We start from the raw sequence: 27,688 nt of genomic DNA, 5'->3' as shown, positions 1-27,688 counted from the left end.
AAGGAGCGGGGGCTTTCCCGGGACCCGGGACGCTGCCCCTCCCGCGCGGGGGCGGGCACGCTGCCTCCTCCGAAACCGGCGGGGGTCAGGCTGGAAACGAGCGCTCCAGGGCAGAGAAGAAGGGGATAAACCGGGCCGGGGCCAGCCAGCGGGACTCGGCGCTGGCGGCGTGGCCGCGGCCGGGCCCGCACTCCGCCTCTCGGCAGTCACCGCCCCGCGGGTGTGCGCGCGGAGCCGTGTCCGTGCCCCCGCCGCCGCCGCCGCTGCCTGCAATGGCGTTGAGGCGACGCGGCGGCTGCTGCCTCCTGTCAGGCGGGCGGCGGCAGCGGCCGCTCTGCGCAGAGGAGGCGCGGGGGCAGCGCTGACTCGGGCGGCCGGGGGAGTCCGTCGCGGCTGTCGGCTGGGTAAGGCAGCGTGCGCGCTCGGCGGCACGGGCGCCGGGCTCCGCGGGGACCAGCGCTGGCACCGGGCTTTTGTTTCGCGGGGGCGGCGGGCGCCTGCCCGGGCACTGCCCCGCCGCAAGGTGCTGCCGCCCCGAGCCCCGCGGCTCCAGCCCGCCGCGGCGGCACGGCCGCCCGAGGAGGAGCCGCCGCGGGAGATCCAACGCTGCCCTCTCGGGTTGAGTTTATTGCCTTCTGCGAGGGCTGCACGGCTCGCCGAGGGTCTCTGCCGTGTGGCCTTTCCAGTGTGGCGATCGGCGGGAGCGGAGCGGGAGGTGCGCGGGGACGGGCGCGTCCCTCTCGGCGCGGCGGCCGCGGGCTCCCGGCACCGGCACCGTGTGAGCAGCGGCCAGAGTGAGGCGTCCCCGCCTCGGCAGCGGCGGCGCGGGAGGGCTGGGGAGCAGGAGCGGAGGGGAAGGGAGGGGGGCTTGGCTCGGAAGACCCCCGGGTGCCCTTCGCTGGGCTGCGGGGCCGGGGATGAGCCTCTGGGCAGGGGCGTGCGAGCGGTCCAACCCTTGGCTCCGTTTCTGCGTGTCCTCGTTGGTACCTCCGGGGTCTTCCAGACGACAAAACCTCTGCCCGTGACAAGGGGCAACTTTCTCTAACGGGATTTCACTTCGTTTATCCTGTCAGCTGGAGATGTTAACTTCGGGTGCAGTTTTTTGTATTCCCTCGAGCTGATGTTTCATTTGCGTTTCTAAGCGTATTATCTTTGATCGCATTTCTACCATTATGTTTCTCTGAGAGAGCAAGGATTGTCTTGCAGTGCCTCGTATTTCATGTCACATTGCCTTTCCTTTGCGCGCATATTTGTGCCATGATACTATACTTGTGAATGGAAAGCTATGATTATTTGCTTTCACTATGATGTTATAGATTATAAATGATCCAACAGTCAATTTGCAGAAGTTTGTAATGGCAAGTTTTCACGTGTCTGTGCGGTGTTGGTTTGTATATTTTTTTTTTTTTGCTATTTTTTTTGTAAACATGTCAGAAAATGGTAAATGGAAATTGTGACAGACTTAAAGTACCTGACATAGTTTCAGAAAACCCTCCTTTCTATTGCAGGTTAAATCAGCCCTTGTTCTTGAGAGTCCTCAGTCGTGCAGCTTTGTCAAAATTGACTGTGTGCATTAAGATATTTGCCTCCAGATGTGTCAGGTATGGTCCTGCTGAAGGGCAGTGGCCCCTGAGGAAAAACACTCCTCAAGCAGAATCTCTGCTTTGGCAAACTACTGAAAGTGGTACTGCAGAAACTATGCAAGCAGGTTTCACGCTCCTGAAGTAAACATGATGAAAACAGAGTCTTCAGGAGAAAGATCCACCCTCCGAAGTGCCTCTCCTCACAGAAATGCTTACAGAACTGAGTTCCAGGCGCTGAAAAGCACCTTTGACAAACCGAAATCAGATGGAGACCAAAAAGCGAAAGAGGAAGGAGAGGCCTCACAGAGCAGGGGAAGGAAATATGGCTCAAATGTCAATAGGATCAAGAACTTATTTATGCAGATGGGCATGGAGCCCACTGAAAGTGCTGGAGTTGCCCCTAAAACCAGGGGAAAGGGTGGCCCTCCATCACCTCAAAGACGAAATAGGCCCAAAGAATTTGTAGAAAAAGCAGATGGTTCAATCGTAAAGTTGGAATCGTCCGTGTCTGAAAGGATAAGTAGATTTGACACTATCCATGATGGTCCTTCCTATTCCAAGTTTACCGAAACTCGCAAGATGTTTGAGCGAAATGCTCATGAAACAGGACATTCAAATCGCTATTCCCCAAAGAAAGATAAAATCATTTCTAATGAGCTTCCAGATGAGTGGTGCAGCTCTAAGTCTCACAGAGGCAGCACTGATTCACTGGACAGTCTTAGCCCAAGGACAGAGACTGTCTCTCCAACTGTGAGTCAGCTCAGCGCAGTGTTTGAAAACACTGACTCGCACAACGTAAACTTAGAAAAGTCGGAAAACAACGAAGAGTACTCTGTAACTGGTCACTATCCACTAAACCTCTCATCTACTGTCACAAATATCTCCTCCCCAGTTGCAAACCTTGAGGGTTTCAGTCCTTTGAAGGAGGCCAGCACGTGGTCTCCCCCCGCCAAACAGAGTACAGGCGTGATGTCTGTTGAGAACTCTCAGCAGACTAACGCTCCTTCAGCACCGAGACAGAAAGTGTCCACAGGCACTTTGGCAGGTTCAAAAACAACTGAAGAAATAAAAAAGAGCACAGAGGCAAGTGCTGATTCTGTTGAGAGTTCTGCAACAGGTCAACAGGATTTGGTTGGTGTGCCTGACAGCGAAAGATCTGTGGAGAGCTGTGCTAGGAGTAAGTCAAAAGCAGAGACAGGAGTTTTGGTGCAACAGAAGGAACAGTCAGAACATACAGAAGATATCTTTGATCGGCCTGAAGCTGCAGAGTTAACAAGAAATGTAGCTTCAGGTGGTGATTTTGCCACAGATGCTACTGAGTCCCATTATGATGAGGAAAGTGAAAAAGATGGGCATGAAGATGTGAATAATTTTCAGAGTTCCCATGTGTACATGCATTCTGACTACAACGTGTATCGGGTACGATCCAGGTACAATTCTGACTGGGGAGAGACAGGTACAGAACAGGATGATCTGGATGACAGTGATGAAAATAACTGTTACGAACCTGATATGGAATATTCTGAAATTAATGGATTGCCAGATGAAGATGAAATCCCAGCTAACAGAAAAATACAGTTTAGCCGGGCTCCAATTAAGGTAAAGTTTCTTATGTTCCTTTTTCTTACAGTTTGGTTTGTTTTCAAATGCAGCTTTATTTGAAGGAGATTTTGACATTTGATCTTGCCTCCAAAAGGATTTCAGAGGATCTTTTCATACATGTCTTTATTGCAGTCAGTGAATGTAATCTTAAATGAAGTAAGGCAGCTGAGCTCTGATGAGCTTGTCTCATTTCCTAGATTTTCTGATGGCTGACTAAACCAGCAGAATTTGAGCATGACAGCTGGGCTTGTGAAGTTCAAGAATTTTGCCATGCACATTTTGACTTCTATGATTGCACCGTAACCACATTGTGAAATGTCATTGTGGGTATTTGGTGACTTTTGTGCTGCTTCTTTGATTTCATGTGAAATCACAGATTCTTGAGATTGAAAGGCTTTTCCTCAGCTCTCAGCAGATTCTTAAAGTACCTGTATTTAAAGACTGTCCTGAAGTACAATGTGATCCTGTAGTAGTGGACTGTTAATATTCCACATATCAGTTAGTATCATCTTTTGTAGTAGCACTTATTTAAAATTTTAAAGCATATATATATATATATAGGGAGAGAGAGAGAGAGAGAGAGAGTATATCTTAGTGCTACAGAAGTGTGAAATCAATTCACTGAAATACCTAGAGAAGGGTGTGCTTTTTGCATAGCTGTTATGGTTTGTTTTTAAGTGCCTTGAAATTACCACTAAGGATGTTGTTTCCAGTACTTTTCAGTTCAAGAAGGAATAGCTAGTTAATGGCTTGTTTTGTTGTACCAGCTTTTCACTGCTGTCTTGGGGTTAAATATAAAAGCATTTTACTTCCAAGTTGGCTTTAGTGCATGTGTGTGATGGTTTAACCCTGGAGATGACATATGTCTGTAATGGACAATTCAAAACCATAGCAATTATTGCGGAAATGGCTTCTTGAAACAGAAATATATTGTGGAGTACTTGAAATGTAAGCATTTTAAAATTAAAAATGTGTAATTGAAGTTGACTGTTTTTCTTGTGTGATTTTAGCAATGAAAATTACTAAGTCAATGAACAGAAGTGCCAGTGTTAAAGTAATGTGATTTAAAAAATCTGCATTCACACTGCCTGTAGTTTCAAGTAGGGTGGGATGGGTGTTGTAATACAAAGTTTTCATCTGAATAAAGCAACCAGATTTTCATATCTGTTTATTATGGGGTGGAGTCAAGAACAGTCTTGCTTCATGCTTTGAAAAGGGGATTTTTACATTGAAAGAAAGAAAATATTCCAAGACAAAATAATTTATTTTTCTTATAATTTTAGTTTGTTAGTGTTCTATTCAGGCTTGCATCATGAGCCAGAAATTCTAAGTATTTTTGTTCCCTCTTGATTGTTCCCATAATTAAAGTACCTGGTTTTCTTGAATTCCTGGGGGGAGGTGAAGTGGGGAAAACCTTGATTACAAAGGAAGTTGTTCCCTTCACTGCTTTCCAGCTCAAGCCAATAGGCAAGATGTACTAATAGGCCAGATGATGTTCTCTCTTCTGAAGGATCTACCAGTTGTTTGTGATGGTTCTAACAGATGAAAATCCAGAAAGTGACTCCACTGATTTTATTCTTGAGATGGTCAGACTTTTCTGCTGATTCTAAAAGAGCTAACAGTGGCATTTTTACTTCAGTGTATTGCTGTTTGAATCATGCTGTCATGCCAAGTGTTCTAAGAGTATTTTCTCAGTTATTTGTATTTTTTCTTTTCAAGTTTTTCATGCTATGTTCATTTCAGATTACATATTGTGCAGTAATAATAATAGTCCATCAGGAAAATGCTCTAAAAGTAATTTTTGTATATAATTGTAAGAGCGCATTTGTCATGGATTTAAGCACAAAGCACTCTTAAAAAGCTTATCCAAAGTAAAACAATCATTGCTTTAATTATTCTGGCATCTTTATTGTAGACAGGAAGAAAAAGGAATAAAAGCTGTGCTGGGAGAGAACATTGTAGGAGGGTTTGGGAGATCCCCTGCTTTTTGTCCTGGGTGCCTCCGGTGCATGCAATCTGTTAGTCATGTGGGGGAGCACAAGTGAGACCATGTGCAAGGCTGGCCCTAGCAGGGGGAACTGCAGCAAGAGATGTGGAAAATGAAAAGCTGCCTCTGGAGTGGTGCTCCCTTGTCAGTGCAGCTCCCTGGGCAGTGTGACACTGTGTGAGCCAGGGCAGGCTGCCAGGGCCAGCAGGTCACCGCCCGGCCACGCCACCACGGGCAGGGACCCAGGAGGGGCAGCGGGAGAAGCCCCTGGAGGGTCCTTGTGGCTCCTGCAGTGCTGCCCATGGGACACGCTGCTGGGAGGCTGGAGCTGGCCTGGCAGGAGCTTTCTGTGCAGCTCAGCTAGCAGGGAGCAGAGCAGGCGGCGAGAGGGACTTGTGTTCTGTCCCCTCTCACAGTGCCAGCACATGAACTTACCCAGGCACTCCCTGTGCCCCATCTGTTACACAGGGATGTTGCATCTGACTGAATAGGCAGCAACTGTTTAGGGATTTTTCTGTTCTACACAATTTTTTGTGTTAGTGGGCATGACTGGTTTCATTAATACTTAGCTGAACATCATCTCATGCATGGCATGGTTGCAAGAGAGGAAAATACAAAGCAATACAGGAGTATTTTCTGAACTGTTGGAAACTGATTTGTCTTTATGAAAGTGATGCAGTTTGTATGTGACTATTTTGCTAGATAGTGGTGTGCAAAGTCCAACCCAAACTCTGGATGTTTAGCGTTGGTTTCAGTATTGTATACCTTCACTCTCCTCCTACAGGAGAACTGAAATAATTAACAAAGTTGGCATTTGAATGTGTGAACTGTGGAATCAGTGGGTAGTTACTGCCATAAAGTTGTTACTTGAAGATCTCAACAGGTTTAGGTAGATATCTTTGGACCATTTTTCTATGTGATTTCTACAGAAAGATATGTAAAAGACTTTTTTGTCGCTTTAAGGGTAATGCTGAGGACTATGAGAAGCAGTGAAGTATAGGCAGAAGGATAAATAAATAAAATCTTACCAGGCTGATAAAGACTGAATTCTGCTTGTCTCCCAAGTAGAAAAAAGACTAATTTATTGAGAAACTCACTGTCAAGTGGAAGACTCAAGTCAACGCATGCAGGAAATTCTACTGTGTTACAGTCCGTAATTTTGCTATCACAGATCCCATGCCCCATGGGCCATTTGCTCTGCTCTAGGATGATGGGATATATTTGCTGATTTAATCTCTGCTGAAAGTCCCTTTAGGAGTAGGTGACTCCTAAAGGCCACTGTAGGCTTGGAGAGTTTCTAGGTATTTGGAGTGTGGTATTGCTGACGTGAGCAGTTGTGTGTGTGTGAGCTTAAATCAGCTTGGTGCTGTTAATAAAAAGGAGCACAAAAGGGCCCAAGAGTGGCAGTGGACAGGAGTGTGTTGCTGAACAAGGGATGTGAACATTTCTGTAGCTGTTCGTATGGCTGTTTATGTAGAGATATAGAGGCCTTTATCAGCACTGGCCTGCTCTTGTGTTGAGGTATTGTGTTTGTGCTCAGGGATAGAACTGAAGCTCTCCAGAGCAAGTGTATGAGGTGAAAAAGTTAAGTAAATGGGATAAAGAAAAACATACCCGAGTTTTTCCAGGGATACTTAGCTACCAAAGAAACAAAACAACACCCCCCAGCCCACCTCCCCCAGCTCTCACTGATTTATTGGTCTTTCATTGGGTTTTGCAGGGTTTCCTAAGAGCTGGGTCATGTACTGCTTCCCAGACACACTGCGGGCTAATTGGGCAAGGTTTGCCTGTAATGCAGAATTCGTTAGCTCATGGCTTTCCACACCCTAGCAAATGGAAATGTATCAATTGTCCAAATCATAAGTCATTTTTTGAGCCGTGCTTCCTCCATCCTGGATAGAATTAGGAAGGAGAGTAATGGTCACCTTTTCCCTTTCCAAGTCCATAGTTTCTGCTGCCCTGATGGCTGCATCTTCAGTTAGTGCCTAATTTCTGGCACCAGGTACACATTAAACCATTTAAAGCTGTTAACAGCAATTTGTGTCTCCTGCTGAGCTTCCTTTTGCAACCTTCTGCTCCGCTGACTCTGTCCTACCAGCCAAGGGGTTGGGTATTATGTGATCAAACCGTATGGCAGACAGCAGGGGACTCGTGCTGCTGCAAGGGGGTTTGGCCCAAGCTGCTGCTGCAGTTTTTAGCATTCTGTAAAGCTTCCTTAGGGTGCAGTGGTGAAGGGACATCCCTGCAGACCTCTCCTGAGTTTTGGGGGTAGGTGGGAGAGAGGGTAACATGAAAGAAAATATATAGCAAATGGCTCTTCCATCCTTCAGCTAATTGTATATGAAGAGAATGTAATCATTAGTGCCCTTGCCTCCTATTGTGCTTCCTGTCTTTTGTCAGGCAGCATGACTGAATTTTATTCCCCACAATGTTTCAGTTTTCCAGATCATGTCTTGTTCAAATGGTCTTCCAGAATTGGAACTTGCACTCTTTTTCTCTCTGTCTCTCTGTCTCTGTCTCTCTGTCTCTGTCTCTCTCTCACCTTTGAAGAAAATTTACAAGTGCTGTGAACAGTGTGTAAGCTATAAAGTTTAGTGTAGAACATAAATGAAATTTGTATTTAACAGTTGCTTTGAAATTTTTTACAAACTTCTTGTAAAAAATAATTTCAAGGAATGAGTCTTTCTTCCGGTTATTCCTCATTTCTGAGGCACCTGAAAGATAATTTAGTTCCAACCCCCCTGCCATGGGCAGGGAATCCTTCCACTAGACCAGGTTGCTCAGTTCCATCCAACCTGGCCTTGAACATTTCCAGGGTTGGGGTATCCACAGCTTCTCTGGGCAACACGTTCCATTGTCTCACCACCCTCACAGTAAAGATATTTTCCTAATATGTAATTTAAACTTACTCTCTTTCAGTTTGAAGCTGTTCCCCCTTGTCCTGACACTACAAGCCCTTGTAAAATGTCTCTCTCCATCTTTCTTGTAGGCTCCCATCAGCTACTGAAAGGCTGCAATTTGGTCACCCTAAAACCTTCCTTTTTCCAGGGTAAACAATCCCAATTATCTCTACCTTTCCTCATAGGAAAGGTGTTCCGTCACTCTAATCAACTTAGTGGCCCTGCTCTGGACTTGGTCCAGCAGGTCCATGTCCTTCCTGAGCCGGGAACCCCAAAGCTGGGTGCTGTGTTCCTGGTGGGGTCTCTCTCACCAGAGCAGGGCAGAGGGACAGAATGCCCTCCCCTGCCCTGCTGCCCACGCTGCTCTGGATGCAGCTCAGGGCACGTTTGGCTCTCTGGGCTGTGAGTGCACCTGGCCGGGTCATGTCCAGCCTCTCATCCACCAGCTCCCCAGAGTCCTTGCAGGGCTGCTCCTGATCTCTTCATTCCCTCAGCTTATACTGATACTAGGGGTTGCCCCCACAAAATGTGTTTAGGAATGTAAATAGTGGCAGAGAAATAATATGAAACAATCTGGCACTAATTACGTTGGAAATACTTAATCTACAATATCATTACTCTTTATATAATAGCCATCATAATAAAGTATGCTGAAAGCACTTTCAAGTCTTAGCGTAAAAAAGAAGTATTTCTGTGCTTGATGGAATGCTCAGTATTGTATTTACCTGTTGTTAAAATGTTGATGAACTATTTTGGAATAGGAATCATAAGAGAAGGTTACCCATCCACAGGCACTGTACAGTCCAAACTTGTCACTTCTATGTGTGTTTTACCTAAATGAATACTGAGTCGGATTTTGGTCATCTTCACATTTTCCACCCCCAGCCTATGATTCTATAAATAAAGTAGTCACAGTGCATGTAGGACACTTGTTGTTTAAGGCCAGTATGGAAGACAGGAGTTGCAGAAAGACGCTGAGGCTTTGTGAGATTTGAAAAGGTTACAGAATCTGAGGAATTCATCCCCTTTTTAATGGGTTAATTATGAAAGTTTACAGATAAAAAGAAGATACATATCTCTTTCTGAAATCACTGAAAGAATATTTTGTTTTCCTTAAATTTGGTTCACTACTTCAGCTCCTGTGTTCATGTAGAAGCCTAGAAGATAAGAGAACTAATATGTATCCTCAAACACCAACAGCTGGATAGCTGTGGAGCCAGCCAAGGATTGTTGGTAATAACATTCTGTGAAAAAGATAAGGATGTTTCTGAAGAAGGGGCCATACAAAGGAAGGACAGCACTTTGCTGAGGCTAATGTTCTGGTTTGGGGTCCTGGAGATAAGCACAACACTGTACAGCACAAGTGCAGGAATGAAGTTGAGAATTGGGCCTGAAATGTTGACCAAAGGCCAGCCCAGTCATCAAGACTGGTCATCATTTGATGATCATAAAGACCAGCAAGGACTGGTAAAGCCCTCCAACCATTTCCAGAAGGGTCTAGAAGATCAGACTGCCCATGATAGCTATTTGGCATTGAAAGTGAGAAATGTATCTCCAGGATGGGCATAATTTACTAATAAAATTTTGTAAGCTCTTGCAGACTCTCTGACATTTGTTGTTCCTTTTGACCACGAGTATCTCTGAGGCTTGGGTGCTCCCTTCCTCATAAGGGCTCATGCTTTGTTTACAACATTAGGAGTGGATAGTAGTTTTGGCTAAAGTTTGAAACTAAGTATTAGGTAGGCTTAGTCTCTGACTCCTGTAATATTGACTATATCACTGAACTTTTATGCTCATGTTCAAATTTCATAAAATGGACAGCAAGCTGGTAATTAATTTCATTCCTCTTGATCTGTGAAGTAGTTTGGCATGCAGAGCTGTTGGCTGGGTAGCTTAGAACATGTCTATTCTGCTGCATAAAATGAACTTACACTTTTTTCCAGGTATTTCAAGTATGGGGAATTCTACTGACTTCAATATTAAAATGTGTTGTACTGCAGGGATTGTTCTGCTAACTTGGATTATTTGTAAAAAATAACAGTGAAAAAAACCAGATTCTTTGCTCTGGTAATATGCTCTTAGGGAAGATCTCTTTATGAAAGGCAGAACCTTTTATATGTATTTTTCAAGGAAAGGAATGAGAAGTAAATATTAAGGATTCAGAGAGTGATGCATTCTGATAACAAATAGTGAAGGGATAAAGCATTGCAGAAGTTACTATTTTGATTCAGTCACTGTGGTGAATAAAGATACCTCAATATTGCTGTGGAATTTTATGCCTTCTGTGATGAGTCTTTTGCACACAATTTCAGGTGCAAAAGGGTTTTCTTGTATTAAGTACATATGGAATTATTGGACTACAGTAAATGACATAAAGTTATTTCCCTGTTACAATATGCTGTGGAGTCTTTAACTCTTATGTAAAAGTAATAATTTCACTACTAATTCTAGGGATCAGCAGTTCCTGGGTGCAGTGTTCACAGATGTAGCTCTTGAACTAAACACAAATGATGTTGCCTAGAACCTGGGTTTCATAATTATTGATGGCATTCTAGAAGGACTGTGTGTAGAAACAGAATTTATTAAATGATTTGCATCAGAGGTTTATGTGGTTTAAATTGAAAGAGGTTTCTAGTTAAAGGTTTTGAATTTCAAAAATGCAGACTGAGAAACTGTAGGGAAATGGTTTGAAATTAGCTGAACCAAAGAGCAAAGGGAACTCTTTGATTCAGAATTAGAAAGAGTGCGTAGGATTTTCATCCCAAGAAAAAGCAGACTATACAAGCAGAATGATTGCAGACCTAATCAGAAGAAAAGTCAGCCAAAGAGAACATCATAAGTTAGCCAAGAACTTGGAAGGAGTGGCAGAAGTGGTTGTTGAAAAAATGAAGAATGTTATAAGAGTTCAAAAGTCTTAAATGTGACTAAGAAGTTGCCAGAAGTCAAGCTGAGTTTGACCTTGTAAAGGAAAATAGTCCAAGTTGTAAAAAGCTATTAATCCATTAAAATTCAACAAGAAAGGAGGGTGGGTGTTGTGCAGTGAGTATGAAGTTTTGGTCAGAGTTATCACCCCCAGTTTATTGTGGAAATTCATATAGTGAAATGAAGAAGAAACCTACAGGTTCCTAGTGCTCAGGTTTGTGTGGGGCTTGGTCAAAGAAGCTGTGTTTTAGAAAATCTTGTAGCATACATTTCAAAACTAAAAGGGCACTATCAAAGTAGAAATGGTATTTAACTGCAGAAGAGCAAATTTAATGGCTGTTTTTCAGAAAGTAGAAAAAAGAGGGTTCTGGCTGCCTGAAAATTATTAAATTTTTTTTCCCCATAGCAAAGCAATAGAGAACGCTTTTTAAAGAATCAAAGGCAGAGAGGCAAATGAAATACATGTAAATGGATTTATCAGAGGTAGTATATGCCAGACTAAATTAGGATCTGCCTTTGATAAGATAAAAGACCTTGTTAAAAATTTCAGTAGTTCTGTCTCAGGAAGTTGGAGCACGCTAATGACACTTGCCTTTAACAGGAAGTGGGGAAGCCTTATCATTGCACAGGATTACAGTAAAATATGGGTGACTGTGAGGACTTGAGCAGTGGGGATGGATTTATGAGCTGAGAACTTTCACAGTGAACTAGTGACTCATTTGTAGGGGATGACAGCTAAGGAGAAAGCCACTCTGACTTGCTCCCACAGAATGACGGCAGCAACCTGTGATGTGATGCAGCTGTGAGGAAGGCAAATGGCATCCGAGATAACGTGAAGCAAAATATTTTGGAAGCAGTAGGGAATTATGGGTGTCATTTTATAACTCACCAAGGAGACTTCATCTGGACCGTGTCTGATGGATTCTGCTTAAGGCATGTGGGTTTGCAGGAAGAGCTGTAGCAACGTAATGCGCTTATGTGTCTTCTTCTTGTTTAATTCTATCCTAAAACAGGGGCTTTAAGTAACTTATCTTGCTCATTGAGAGATGCACAAGGCCTGAGAAGGACCATTATTGCATTTCTGTATTCAAATGAAAAGACACCTGAAAAATAAGTGGCAGCATTCCACTTTTAAGATGGAATTAAATGTTTTCCAGCTAAGATTAAAGAATTTTAATAGAAGGCAATTTTCCTACATTCCTGATAGACAATTGTGTTGTGTAGTAGTGTCTGTTAATTTTTTTAAGTATTACAATTGCCTTTAGCCCTGTCAACCTTGAAGGCCACAAATAATCTATTAAAAAGAGTACCAGACATTCCTGTAATTAAATGGTACAAAGTAATGGATATTATTCTGTGGTGTATTTTTTTGTATAGAAAGTGTTCTATTGGGAGAAGCTAATTTTACTCAAGTTACTTAGGAGAGTTGATTCAAGAGACCCATCAGATCCCTCAGATAATTCCATATGATAAAGTTAGCGGAAGGTGTGAATGCAGAATTTATCTCCAAGACCTGTTTGCCTTGTGCTACTATACATAAAGCTGCACTTCTTAGTCTGTGCACATCTGTAACTCCTGATGTTCCACTCTGCAGTTTCCATCTGCCTTAATATTCTGTGAATAATCTCAAGGGCATAAGATGCTGGTTCACATTGAAAGGATATCGTCCAGTATTCAATCTATGATGCATGTAGACCTAGGGACTTCCATTTGATAAAATCACTGTATTTCGCATTAGTTACTTGAAAGCAATAAACTATAGAGGCTTTTAAAAGTCATGCTGTCAAACTCCTCTCTAATTCATCTAATTCATGGCCTTTATGATAAGGCATTAGGATTTTTTTTTATCTAGCTTGTAATCATCTTTACATCTTTATAAGCTTGCCATCATCTTTAAGATGGATGGTGATGTATTTAGGTACTGACATACTCTAGATTCCTTAGATGTGTAGAAACTGACATACTATTAATTCTGCCTTCTTAAAAGCCAAAGATACTTTCTTATTAGTGTTAGCTTGAGTGATTGCCCAGTATATTTCATTGTGCATGGACCGTTGAAATAGAATATTCAAAATATGTTAGTATTGTATTTTTTTGCAAGGGCAAACTAGAGAGAACACATTAATCCAGAGGTTTAGAGCACTCTTGAAAAAAGCTGGTAATTTAGCGGTGTGGCAAAGTGCACTAACACAAATGAGAATGTTTCAGTATGACATTTGATAGGAAGAGACTAGCAGACCATGTAGCTCTTTATTCCCCTTTGCCCAGCCATTTTCCTCTGAAGTAGTTGTACAGTTTTATCTTTCTTAATTTAGTAGGTTGACTGAAAAATACTTCCTTGAAGTTTTGCACTTTCTTTCGTGTTAATGTTTGAGTTGGGGGAGGGAAATACCATTAAAAAGAGGGGCTCTTTCTTTCTTCCTCTTTTTTTTTTCCTTTTCTCTCTTTCTTTGTGTATGGTCAGTTAAAAATTCTCCAAGCTTAACAGCTGTAGATCCAAAATAACTGCTGAGACTTACTGTGGTTTACTGCAATGCATGACACGGTCATTACCAGTAAGTCTTGACCATTAAAAAGGGGAAGTTGTGCCTAATCAACCTCATAACCATCTACAAAGAAATGACTGGCTTAATAGGTGAGGGGAGAGCAGTGGCTGTTGTGTACATTCACTTCAGTAAGGCTTTTGACACAACATATTCACAGAGAAGCTTGTTAAGTAGGGGCTAGATGAGCAGACAGTGAGGTAGGTTGGAAACTGGCTGAACAGAGAGGTGAGAAGCCACAAACCTCTTCAAGTTCAACAGGGAGCGGTACAAAGTCCTGTGCCTGGCCCCATGCATCATTGTGTTCTCGGGGATCATCTAGAGAGGGTGGATCCTCTTCAGCTTTGCAGAAGAGGCTCCAGGGTGTTGGACAACATCAAGTGGAACATGAGTCAGCCATGTGCTCATGTAGCGAGGAAGGCTGGTTGTGTTCTCGGCTGTGTTAGCAGGAGTGCTGCCATCACGTCAAGGGACATGATCCCTCCTTGATGCCACTGAGGCCACGTGTGGAGTTCTGGCCCCTATTCTAAGCTCCCCAGCACAGGAGACTGGAGAAAGTCCAGTGAAGGCCCGTTAAGATGATTACAGGTCTGGAGCATCTCTCCTGTGAGGAAAGGCTGAGAGAACTGGGATTGCTGAGCCTGGAGAAGTGAAGAATTATACATTAATAAGGTGGTCTTATTAATGTATAATAATACCGGAAGGGAATAATAATTAATGTATAATAAATACTGGAAGGGAAGGTGCAAGGAAAACAGAGCCAGGCTCTTTCCAGTTATGCCCAGTGGCAGGGTGGGCTCCAGCTGAAACACAGGAAGTTTCTGTGAACATCAGGAAACTCTTTCTTTCCCTGTGAGGGTGAATGAGCACTGACACAGGTTACCAGAGGCTATGGATACTCCATCTTTGGAGGTACTCAAAAGCTGTCTAGACATGGTCCTGGGCAAGGGGTGCTATGCTTTAGCTGGGGAGCTGGACCAGGTGACCTTGGTGGATCACTTCCAGTTTGAGCCATCATGTGGTGTTTTTCATTTAGATCAGAGAAAAGCTATTTTTCTAATAGTGAATTTTGTTGAAGGAAGCAGCTAAATTGCATCCAAGATAAATTATCTTAATTTTATTATTTGTAAAATACACTAAATGACTTCTTGTATTATTTATCAGGTTTTAAGACTGCACGGTTTTGCAAATCCAAAGGTGGTGTAGCAGCTCCAATAGGTTTGATTGTAATAGTTAATATTGTTTAAATCTATATGAGTATTTTAGTAAGAGTTCATTGCATAAAGCTTAAATTCTTACTTTGTCATTTCAGATAGTTAAGGATTGATACTAGGCTTTTAATGTTTCTTCTTAATGAGAAGCTAGGCCCAGCATTGCTAATTGAAACAGCTAGGAAAGGATTTTAGGGTTTTTTTTGGTACATATTTTGTTGTATACATAAGCAGATCGACCTAACCTTTTAAGTAACATTTAATAAGGCAAAAGATTTTGGGGAAATATTTAAACAAATATTATGAGTTTAACTTTTGTGAGAAAAAGGAAAAATTTAAAACTGCCTATACAAAAATAAAACTGTTGAGGAGTAGCGTTCGTTTGCAGCACAGGGAAAGCCCACAACATTTTGCATGGAGTAGTAGCTGAGGTCTGGATGGCTGGGGTAAGCCTTGTTTGTAGTGGGAATTCCTTTATTGGAATGGGAATGTGATCTGATGCCCACTTGAGTCCAACTACTCAAAAGCTGTGGTTAAACAAATAAATAATCTCATCCTGGGCTGTACACTTTAAGTGAAATCTTTGAATTACTCGCTTTGTAAAATGTACTAAGTTGCTGATTTTGTCTAGTGTATCTAGTTTATCTCTTCAGTAGTGAAGGAGAGAGGCATTTTGCTGCTCTTTGTAAAGCCTAACAACTCCCAGAAGAGAGATCAGTGTGTATGTCTGGAGATGACCAAGAGACATTTCTGAAACGTAAGAGAGGTTAGTGAGAAGTTTTTCGAATACTTCCTTGAAAAAAGGGTGTAAAAGATAACAAATAGTATAAATTGTTTTCACTCATTTGGCTTAAAAGCGATTCTACTAAAGCAAGCCTCTTGTGCCCGTATATAATTTACTTTATCATTTTATTTTCCTAGTGCAAAGCGTCACTTGTGTCTCTAAGCGCCAAAGAACCACTGTAGTTAATCTGTTCCATTAAGAGCTCCAAGTTTCTGAGTTTGGAAAGCTGGATTTAGCTTGAGAATGCAGTGCTGCTGGAAGCTGAATCCAGCAGTGAGAAGCTGGGGGCTTGCAGGGGTGGTCTCGTGCCCCAGCTGGGCGGTGGGGTGCGGGCTCAGGCTGGGTTGGGGCTGGGTCAGTTCCTGGCACTGTGCCCCAGCAGGGTCCTGCTCCAGCTTTCCTAAGCCAGTGGTTCTTGGCAGCACTTCACTCGCAGCCTTTAGGACTCAAAGAAGCCACAGGGCAGGTTTTTGGCCTTTTTTAAAGAGCTGGTTGCTTCCTGCTGCATCAGTAGTTCTTCAGTGTAGCATTATCCAAAACACACCGTTGAACTCTTATTTCACCATTTTGCCTCACTTGATTACCTGTTGCTACCTGAGCATTGAAGAGATCTTTTGGTTTTGAAATGTAGTCTCTGGTTTTTTCTCTTTTTCCTCATTCCTCCCCAGGCCCCCCACCCCTTCCACTGCCACTGATTCTGGACACTTTCAGAGCTGCAGTTTTGTGATGGCCTAAGACAGAGTTTCCCCTTCTGTCCTCAGTTTGCTTGTTTTCTAGGATTACACACTTGACATTTTGCATTGCATTAAAAAATTGAAAAGACAACAAAGAAGCTTTTCTAAATAATTTAGTTTATAATTTTTTCATTGTTCTGTGCAGATCATGTTCATTATTTGAGTCAAGAATTTACTGTGGTACCTTGTCCACCAAGTTTTTGTTCCAGTATTATATGTAGATTTTGATTATTGTATTTTATTATTTATAATGAGTAAATAATATGTGAAATATATAGCTTAATAGCCATAGAGGCTCAATGAATGCTGTTCATTTTTTGGTTCTTTTGCTGCCCATGGATTATTCTGATCTCATGCTCTGCTTTTGATAGCTTGATTCTTTATTGTGTGAGAGACAACAAAATCTAGATGTGCCATACGTTCTATCACAGTTCTACTTAAAACTGTCCTGAGACCTGAGAGGAGAAAAAGTGTTTTCTCTGGTCTGTGTTGCATGGAGTATCTGCTTCATCTGACCAATTTACAGGCAAATCTACTGCCTCCGCTTTTTAGAGTACACCTAGAAAAATAAGGATTGAAAGAACAAACTTTCTTGTGTGTATGCAGATACTTGACTAATAAAATATTGTAGTGGTAATTCATCAGAATGTTTTGAAAGATACATTTTTGTCTTAAAAACTCTATAATTTATTCTTACATGACAAACATAATGCTCCCAAGGGTGTGTGGCTTGCTTTAGCTGCAAGAATTTTTGCAGTGCTGGGTAAACCTGCCAGGATGATGTAGCAAAAGTCTGTTAAAGGTAAGTATGTCATGACTTCTCTCTGGTGTTAGGTATTTTTTTGTTCTCTTTTAAACAAGAGTGGTACTGTAATCATGAAATACTAGATGAAATTCTTTGTCTTTTATTAGCACTGGAATTCCAAGATACAACACCACTTGGTGACTTGATGAATAATCGGTGTAATTTAATGACTGGCTAGGATTACTTTGAAAATAAAGGTCAAAATTTTATCTTTTGTCTCACTACTTGAAAAAACCACTAGCAGTAGATGAAAAGGAGGACTGCCTCTCATACTCCTTTTGGGGTTTCAGATTTTTTTCAGGGTTTCAGATTTTATTACTTTTCTAAAGTGAAAAAAAATGCAATCATGTAATAAATTACATTTGAAACATCTCACTTTGAAAGAACTGCTTCTGCTTACATCCGTATTTGTATATATGGTGTAGACGTCAGTGTCACCACCAGAAATAAGATATTTTTGGGACTCCTAGACATTGTGCAGCCCTTCATCATGCTGCTGTCAGGAACTTAATCAGTAAATTAGTTCAGTGGTACTGGTAATGGGTTTCCGGGGATTACGCCACCGACTCTGATTGAGAACACTGAGCTTGCAAGCAGGGATTCCTGAGCACCCCTGTACTACAGAATGCAAACCATGCTGCATAATAAGAATGGCAGACAATGGTGCTGGAAGCCATCATTACAACATCACTGAGTCCTGTGTCATTTTCTGCACCATATGGAATAAAAAATAAGTTATCTGTGTGCATTTGTAACAGGACACCTGGATAGACGTGATGATGGCAGTGACCTAAAGAAATGCACAGCTACTAATTGTTTTATCTTTTGATGCACTCAGCAATGTTGAACAGAGTGGGCATTAGGAGAGTTGCAAAACAGGCAGTGCTTCCTTTTCTCATGGATATGTGACAGCAAGTAAACTTAACAGAATGGGAAAGTTTGGAACAAACAGAACTTTAGAGAGTGGTGTAATACAGCAAAATAAGGTGACAATGTAAAAAACCTTTTCAAATTGAGATGACTTAGGGGAGTTTTTCTTAAAACTGGAAACATGATTATGGTTATTAGAGGTGGGCTGAACCATTGCACAAATTGCCAGTGGACTTGCCATCTATGAGACTGTAGGATATTTTTTAGCTATGATAATAACAGCAATTGTGGGCCTTTTATTCTGTGCTTTGACTTCATTTTCCCCAAGCAGCTAGCCCTGGGAATTGTAGTCTGTTATGCAAGGAGCCTAAAAGAGTGCACTGAACATGTAGTCTACTGTCTAATTATACTAAGTACTGGTGGGATAGTCTCTTCATCTGCTTACAAGAATTATGTCTGAAAATGTCTGCTTCAGGTAGATCGCTAATGAAACCATGAATGATGCTTTGCAATAGTTTCAATATCTGTTAATATTCAAAGAGATGCAAAGCTGTTTTATTAATAAAGGAAATTACTTATAATTCATAGTTATCTTGCATGGATAACAAAAAAAAATCCTGTAGTTTTTAACAAGTGGCACAGATTCATGGAAGAGGCTTAGTGCCTTCAGTTGAAAGCAGTTTTTTTAGTTTAATTAGTAGCCAGTGAGTCTCCTTTGTGTGATCACATCACACCTCTAAGCTGATCAATATTATGTTTAGCTATTTGCTAGCACTTAATGAGATTTCTTACTGATCTTAGAGTGCAGTATACATCATCTAATGAAGGCTAGCAGCTTCTCAGGTGTGTTGAAAATCTGCAATAACATTTTTGTAAAAAAACTTTTGCTGGTCTATACAATTAATAAAAGAGCAGACAGAAGGGGTAACCATCTTTGGAAGATGTGCATAGGAAGGGGACTTGGACCTCCATAATTTTCTAGAAGAGCATCTGCCTAAACACTGCACCATAGTTACGTTGTGTTCTTCCATCATTTGAGTTCAGCCTGGGACCAAAGGAACTGTCTGTACTGGATGATTTTGCAGGTCCTGGCACTAGAAGGAACACAAGGGCAAACACAACTCTGTATCTTAATATTTAGACTGTTTCCTTTAGGCGCTGAGGAGGCAGCTTTGGGATCTGAGATGTGCTGAATGACTGATAAGGAGCTGTTAGTTTTAAGAAGAGATTATTTGATGTAAGGGGAATTAAATCTTAACTCCCATGTAGTGGATGAGCATTACAGGCACTTGGCCTTTTATATGATGATCACTACTGTCATCTTTATCTCCTGGTTAGGCTTTCACAAAGAGAGTTAGATCTTTCTTGGGTTTTTGATCAAATGCAACAGTCACCTGCCTTCAGGAGGCAATTTTTGGTCTTGAGCCCTGAATAAAGGAGGCATCTGTTTGCAGCTTTTACTTGGGCTTTGAGCTAGAAGAAGTCGTAGAGACTGTAGTACTCAATAGATTGATTCTTGACCCTAAGCAGGGCCTTGATCAATGTTTGTGCTTACTTTGTGTAGCACCACCCCATCACAACTTCATTTCCCTTTAGATTTTATGGGGGGATTTAAGTGATCAACCTCAGGTTTTTGATTCAGTCTGTACATAAATATTGTGTTTTTCTTTGACCAGCTGATAAGAATATAAGTACTCTACTGAACTGAAGTCCCCAGTTAGTGATACAAGATACTATTTGTGCCTCAAACCAGAGTCCTCTTCTGGATACTTCTCCATCCTGTTTTTTTCAGTCACTATATGAGTTGAAACCTGCCCTTTTTTTTTTTTTTTTTTTTTTGTCTCTCCCATTATGCTCTTTGAAAGTGGTGGCTGGGAGGTGAGAAAGGCTAACATTTAACTCCACTACTCTAAAGCAGTTTCAGCGTGGAGCATTCCCCCAGGGCTAGGATGGGGGAAGAGATAAATAAAACATCAATGAATAAAGAAGCTAGAATAATTTTAAAACCAGGCTAACCAGGATAGGCTTTCTTATTTGTGTCTTGAAGACGCAGTCAGGGCCTTATCGAGATAGTCACTTCGTGGCTAGAATGTCTCTTTGTCTGCATAATGAATATAAATGAGCACAACAGATAGTAGGGAGAGAAACAGAGCAAGATGAAATAGTGCTCAGTTATGCAACAGGAAGAGGGAGGAGTAGAATTAAGACCTTCAAGTTTTAATAGAAAATAAAAACTGTAAAACAACTTTGGGGGAGTCTTGTGATACTGATGAATGGATATCACAATACTACAGTTCAGAAGGAAGATACTACTCACTGTTTACAACATGTGCTCACAGACCTAAAAATAAACAAAGTACAGGTGAAATCTGAGGAAGGAGCCTGGACCTGCAGCCCCCTGTGTGGAGCCCTTTCCTCCTGCCTGCACTGCTGCTCTCTCCTACCCCACTGTGATTTGAGAGAACTTCTGTGCAGTCCTCAACATCCCCAAACACCGCTTCCACTTTCTTGTAGCTCTTTACTACCTGTGAAACCAGGTTTCAGAAAAGACAAAAAGGTAGGTAATGTAGTGTGGACAGAATTGTACATCACATGTAACTGAGTGACAAGAATGGGCTTGTTGGCCATGGTATCTTCAGCAGAACTGAAACTGAAATTAATGTAGAGGAAGTGAAAGAAAGTGGCTTCAACCCGTGCTTTGAGTTCCTAGTGTTTTTATGATAGTGCTGACTTTCTTCTCTGCAGCAGTCCAATGTGACTCGATACTTCCCTGAAAATACTGTCTTTCATGTAATTATATGCTTGGCCAATGAAAGTTGGCAACAAATTACAGTTCCCACAATCTGTTCTCCTTTCATTGCTATAATGCTATCAAGTTATGATCTGGGAACAAGAGATTTAAGATGTGGGGGACAGTCATGAGGAGTATGTGTATATACTGCTGCAGGCAGCAGTATAAATTAGGTGTACCTGGATTAAAATTAAATAAGACAGGTTGGTACCAAAAGCAGTCTAGTTGTAGCTGTTTGGTGCCCAATAAAAGACTAATTTATTTCACAGTGTAGTAATGTATTTTTTCTTAGTTTATGTGTTAAATAAAATAAGCCAAGTAAATTTTCCTTACTGAGCCTGCCTCTCCAAACGCTAATTGCTGATGGATGATTATGGAATTTGCTTATAATTATGTACTACTCACAACAAGAGATGTGAACTTATTTGATGCTTTCCCAGAATTTTATTTATGGTAGTTCAAGGATGTGGTTCATAAGCTTCCAATTTGAAGACAAAATCCCTTTCATGATTAGATTGAGTATCTAGGGTCCTGCATGCAACTAAATAAATGCCTGTTCTCTCTGTATCACTGGATACAAGTGCAGGTTTCTGGTAAGCTGGTTTTCAGAATGTAACATTTGAAGAATCAGAGATTTTGCTTTTAAATTTGGAGGTGATGGCTGTTTCACTTTTATGTCCTTCTGTAGAGGCAGCTATATTTGTTTTATGTCATTTAGAGATAGTAGCCTTTTCTTTTCCTGTGGTGGTTTGAAGCATGTTCACACAGCATGTGTGATGACTCTTCCTGTGTTAACCTAAGACTGAGGCTTGATGCAGAGATGTTAAACTGACATAATAATTCCATCCCATCATGAACCCCTTTGGACTGCCAGTCTTTTAAGTGCCTTACAGGATGATATGACCTAGAGTTTTGGGTTTTTTTTTGTGCTGCTGTGTTCCACAGGCTTTGATTTGAGTTTTTTTTGTTTTGCAAAATTGTGGGCAGGTAGAGGATAGCAGCATCCTGCTGTTAGTGAGATGCACAAATTACCAACTCTTCCTCAGTGCAGTGAATTCTCCCTAGTCAAGCTAAAACTTTGAGGGTTGGTGTGGCCCTTTTTTTTCCCCTCTGCGTAGATATCTTAAGAAAGTGTATTCTGTGTTGTTTTCTGTGAGTAGTTTTCAGAGGCATTATATAATGTGGAGGATTTTCTCTTTGAATCTGCACAAGATATTTTTTCCGATTATGTGGAGTTATGGTACTGCTCTATCAAACTTTTTTCTGGTACTGCAAATTAAGAAATTAGTACACAAGAAGCATATGAGAACTTTGTGTGATCTAAGACTATCTGCACTGAGTGTAAATCTTTTTTCAGTTTCTATTCTTACAGAAGCCCCCTGGATTTGTGCAGTAGGTGATGGTGTTTCCAGCTGAGAAGCAGCTTACAGGATTGAGCTCTGAAAAGTATTTCAGTTATTATGAGCTGGTCTTTCCTCTCCCAGATTTTTTCAAAAGCTTTCAGAAATGCTATTTGGAGCACTGAAAAAGAAAACATTTTCCCACAGTATAGAGTAACAAAAGTGAATCCAAGTGAATCCATTGCACATAAGATGTCACAGTGTTGTATTTAACATAAATGAAATTAAATTAACTTCCCAGTCTAGGTCTTGACACAGACTGTCCCTCACAGGTCCACTCTGTTGTGTCCTTGGGCTCTGGCTGCACATCAAGAGTTTCTGCCCCATCTGGGAGGCAGCAGATGCTTAGCAGCAACTCAGCATATTTTCCAGAAAGCCTCTCTTCCACCTTCACTGAAGAAAATTGTCATCTCCTCCCTGTGCAGACTGGGAGTAACTTGCCTGTTTTGCATACAAAATCTTTTTTTTTTTTCAGTCTGCTTGTGTGCATATCTGAATGCCCTCAGATAAAAACCTTGCCTACAAGTGTATATTGATTATGTTTTGCCTTGAGTTCAAATTGCAGTGTGGATTGATAATATAAATGGATGTATGTTGTGCAGTTTGTGCAGGAGGAAAAAGCAAACAACATATAGAAGGTACCATGTGAGGCCAATTATTTCTATTTCCTAGGTTATGTTTCAGTTTGCTCTTAATTATGGGTTTCTCTATGGTTGAAACACTTGCACCTTCTAGTTTTCACAGATTTGCTGAATCATGACATCCAGATAAAAGAATGGCAAATATCAAGTACTGTATCTAAGTATTTAGTGATAATTAGGTTTGCATATAATAACAATAAACACAATTTAAATAACAGAGGTAATCATAAATATAAACAACATAAAGAAATAATAACAACAGTAATAAACATAATTTTTTTTTGCATTGTTGCCTAACTGTATTTCTAGAAATGGAATTGCCTAAATCTCTGAAACCTAAAAAAAAAAAAAAAAAGCCTTAACAGGCTTCTTAAGTTCAATTCTGTTGAGCTTACCTATTTTCAGTGGCATTTGTAGTGGAACTAAACTGCAGAACATGTGGAGACCTAAATCCCATACTTGATCCATCTCAGTTGTTTTAAACACTGTCCAGCTTTCCTGCTGCTGCTGGGATCTGTGTCCCTGGTTTCCTGTACCCGACAGCCATGCAGCAGGAACGTGGGAGGCAGCCTGGGCTGCATGGGCACTGAGGAGCTTGATCTGCTCATGCTTGTGGTGTTCAGGGAGAGCATCATCTCCTCTGCTCCCACATCAGCTGTTCAGGCACTGCTAATGAACTTGCAGTTTAAACATTAGAAACACTGTGCTAATCTATCCTATTTCACTTGTGTAAAATAAGTACATTTTAGGCTTATCTAAATAGGTACAGTTCATCAGGTTCTCTTCAGTTTCCATGTGGTACCCCCTAAATGTTCTGAGTTCCTTATCACCCTGGTGCCTTCCCCATGGTTGGCCCAGTTACCTTGGAAACCGGTTCACCCGCACATCTAATCTCTCAACTGATGCAATAATATGTAGAGCTTGCAAATGAATTTGAAGAAAGCTTTCTCCTTTTTTAATTGGAGAATGTTAATCTCTTTGTTGCACAAGTATCAGAATTTCAGAGGGTTTTTTTCAGGTTCGAGTAAAATGTACTTGTTTTTATTTGTAGTCCTTGAAAACCTGGAGAAAGGAATTAACCTTGTCTTGTATTTTGAAGAAGTAGGTATCTCTTGAAACCAACTATTTGCTAGTAAAAGCTAAAAAAATATGAAGAGGCAGAAAGCTGTTTACTAATGGGTGAGGCTAATTTGTGCAGCTGTTGAATCAGTGTAGCAGCAGCACTTAACTGCTTGGTGATGGTTCAAAAATGTCTCCTTGTACAGTTGTGCATAGCTGCTGCTTAGTCACAAAAAGAAGATTAAAAAAAGTAACAAAAAGATAGTACTTTTTCCCTTTAGCTCCTTCTTTAGTTTTCCACGTTATTGCTGGTATTGTGTTCATCTCTGTACTATTAAAGTTTCAATTTATAACTTACATAACAAGCACTAGTTGTATCCAGTTTTGTGATCACAACATAAAACCACAGATTTTTCTCATTATCTTCTGAAAATTTATTGTAATGATCAAGACTATTTTTTAGGATTTTATCTGGGATGTGGAAATTAAATAATTTTATTCTGAAAAAAAAAAAAAAGCAGAACACCTATTTTATTTTCAGTATAAATTTACTTACTAATTATTTCTGGGGACTTTTCCTGAAAATTAAACTATTCATAAGAGAAAGCACAATCTGACACCAGAGTTCATTGTGGTTGTCATGTTTTCAAAGCAGAACTCAATGCTTTTGTTTTCCAGTGTATTTCAGATTTTGACAAGTTATATAGCAAAATCATACATGGTGTTTCATGAATGATTTTTTAGAAAGTAATTTAATTTTAAGCATATACTGAATTGTGGTAAAATACTCTCTTTGCAGTGATACTGTAAGTAGTGGATCTACTGTTTCTCATTCATGCCTTTTTTTGTCAGTATGGTCATCTGCTTCTCCCTCTTTTTGACACATTCAGGTCATTTAAGAATTTCCTGAGGGTGCTGAGGGCTTTCATATTAGATATGTTTATTCCAGAATTCAGGTAACAAGTTTTCATCCTGAAAAATCTGTGTAGACTCAAAGAGTTCTAGAATTTTTAGTAGGGTGTTTTTTTCCCCCCAAAGCTTTATCGAGTTTGCAGACTGCTTAATTGGGAGGAAAAACATGAGAGAGCGGGATTTATATGCTTAGCTGAAAAGAAATGCAGTTTTTCTTGTTTGATTAGTCTACTTATGGTTACATGCTAAGATTCTAATAATTAGAGACCAAAGATTTGGGGTCAGGATTTTGGAGGGAATTTTGTTAGGGTTCATAGAAAATCTCTCAAAAACTTAGGAACTTGATGGCAAGTGTGCATGGATTCTTTTTCTACACATAGTTCTGGGAGAAAATGTGTGTGGATTGTAAGACTTATTCTGTCACTTGAGAAAAAAAACAGGATGTCTGAAATCAGAAGACATACTGTACACTGAAATGATAGATTTTCAGTTGGTGTGGATTTACACTAAAGCAGATTTAACTGTGCTCATTTTTAACTACTAAAGTACTGAATATGAATGGTGTGTTTTCAAAGCAGTTAAAATAAGCAAGAAGGTCCTCAGGAGCAGTTAGCATGGATTCACCAGGAGAGCATCATGCTCAGCTGGCCAGGTGCTGCCAGTGATGAAATTACTCTTTTGGTGGGTCAGGGGAGGGCAGTGTATTTTGTCCACCTTGACTTCATTAAGGCTTCCAACAGTCTCCTGTAACATCTTCACAAAGAAGCTGACAATGTGTGGGCTGAAAACTGACTGACTGAACTCAAAGCCTGACCTGAGAACAGCAGCCAGCAGTCAGTATTCCCGTGCAACATCTTCAGTAGTGATTGGGATTGTGGAGCAGAGTGTACCCTCAGGAAATTTGCTGATGGCACCGGTCTGGGAGGAGTGAGTGATGTGCCAGACGGTCATGCTGCTGTCCAGAGGAGCCTCAGCAGGACAGAAACTTCAGGAAGCTTAAAAAGGAAAAATGCTGAGTCCTGCACCCATGGTGAACAACCTCGTGTAGCAGTTTATGCTGGAAAGCAGCTTTGTGGAAGGGGACCTGGAAAGCACAGATTTGACATGAGCCAGTGATGTGTCATTTGTGTGTACCTAAGGAAAAAGCTGTTTTACTGTGAGGGTCACTGAACATTGGTACAGGCTGCCCAGAGAGATTGTGAAGTCTCTGTCCTTGGAGATCTTCAATTTGGGATTAAATCAGCCTTTTTAGTGTCCCAAGGCTGCTTTAGTTAGATTGTTCGTGTCTTTCTCTTCCATTATGGCTTGAGCTACACAGCTGGACAAAATGTAAAATAATTCACTGCTGCCAAATGATCCCATGTTTGTTGTAGCAAGTCAGGAAGTAGGAAGACCGAAGTACCACAGGAGATCTTCTGCCAAGGAATATAAAATCACGTTATGTTTTTGAATTTTACATATGAATTGTTATATATAGGTGAAAGTAAATTTTTATGGCTGTATTTTGCATGATCTTCACTAAGGAAACTTGTCTATTTATTCCTTTTTCCAGTGCTCAAGATTCAAACACTGTCAAATAGTCGAAACTATTGTTTGTTGACCTCTGTTACTGATTAGGGTTAAACTAAGCTAGTGTGGACATGCTACTTTGCTTTCAGGAACAGGCACTGAATGAACATTGGGAAGAGAAAATGTCAGGCACCAATTTGGATATTTTTTGGGAGACCTTGGTGGTGCATCCTTGCCTGTAGTTTTGTGTGTATTTTGTGAAATTCCCTGTGCAGCATACTTCAACAAGCCATGTATCAATGTTCAGTGTCTTCAGTGCCTTTTAATTTAAGGAGATAATCCTCAAATCAGCTTTCTGACTGCTGCTCTATGCTTATCATGCCTGTGGATGAAAAGACTTGTGTCCCCCACTGTACAGGTTTCTCTCCTGTTACACTGCCAATTTCCTAAGATTCAGGAGTTTTTAAATATTAGTTTAGGTTGAATTCCTTCTGTATTCTGGCAGGTACTTTACATTTCTCTGACAACATAAAAGACTCAACAGAGCTGGCAGAAATGACCTGGCTTTGTAGACTGAGTGTGTCAGGTTCTTGCTGATGTAACTACATTTGCAGCAATTCACATATGAACTTTTTATTGCTACGAGTATTTTTTTTTCAGATTTTAGCAATGGACCCAGCTCTCAAATTCAGGTGCTAGCCTGGGGAAGGTCTTCAGTTCATCTGGTTAATTTTATATATCTGAGCTGAACATAACCTGTTTTTCTTACCCTGTAATTTTAGTTCATTCTTCATTCAGGCATTTCACAGTAACTTTTCCTAACAAATTACCTCATTAAATTTAGTAAATAAGACCTGTTCCACTTGGCTGCTTGTACCATTGGTTGTATTAAATAACTAATTAGATGCACAAGCCATTTAATAAAAAAATTACACTCTCTGTGTTCTATAACCCAAACAATCTGACAGTTTCTTCAGCAGCTGTGAAGCGAAAGTAGCTCCAATCACCAGGAAGAAACTGTATTTGCTATATGGTAGATTTTAATGGTTTTGTCAGTGAAATATTTTGAAGCTGGGAATCCATCAGCATTTTAATATCTGCATATTATTTTGTCTCTCTGCAGTTATTTGAAAAATGCACAGTGTTTTTCAGTTAATAAAAATTACAGCCTCATCATTTGAATTCTCGTCATTTTGCTCAACTAAGCTTTTGTTTGCATCATTTTCCTGATGGATTAAGAAAGCAGCTGCTCTTTGATCATAGCATCTGTTCCCCTTATTTTGATTTGAAATTTCCAAATGTGCAGTTTTTTAAAAGTCTAAGCAAATGTATTTCTTTTGTTTGTCTTGTTCAAAAGAAAGCAGTTTGAAGACTATTATTGATAATTCTGTATTACTGATCTACTGTCAATGTTGTTACTGTTTAGGATGTATCA

The 27,688-nt window shown here is 40.8% G+C and overlaps 1 protein-coding gene across 4 annotated transcripts in view; it reads left to right on the top strand.

The window, feature by feature from the left end:
• The first annotated feature begins 221 nt into the window (after positions 1-221).
• PPP1R9A (protein phosphatase 1 regulatory subunit 9A) overlaps positions 222-27,688 on the top strand; it is a 131,525-nt gene continuing 104,058 nt past the window's right edge. For all 4 annotated transcript variants that reach the window (XM_039711944.1, XM_039711937.1, XM_039711930.1 and 1 more), the window contains exons 1-2: positions 222-404; positions 1,509-3,182. In XM_039711944.1, the coding sequence (XP_039567878.1) occupies positions 1,731-3,182 (1,452 nt within the window). In that variant the 5' untranslated portion in view covers positions 222-404; positions 1,509-1,730. The remainder of the gene's footprint in view (positions 405-1,508; positions 3,183-27,688) is intronic.

This window comes from Passer montanus, unplaced genomic scaffold (genome assembly GCF_014805655.1).
Source record: "Passer montanus isolate IOZ18808 unplaced genomic scaffold, ASM1480565v1 scaffold10, whole genome shotgun sequence".
NCBI classification, from domain to species: domain Eukaryota; kingdom Metazoa; phylum Chordata; class Aves; order Passeriformes; family Passeridae; genus Passer; species Passer montanus.
Note: the sequence above shows the minus strand (reverse complement) of the source record. Positions and strands in the feature narration are given on the sequence as shown.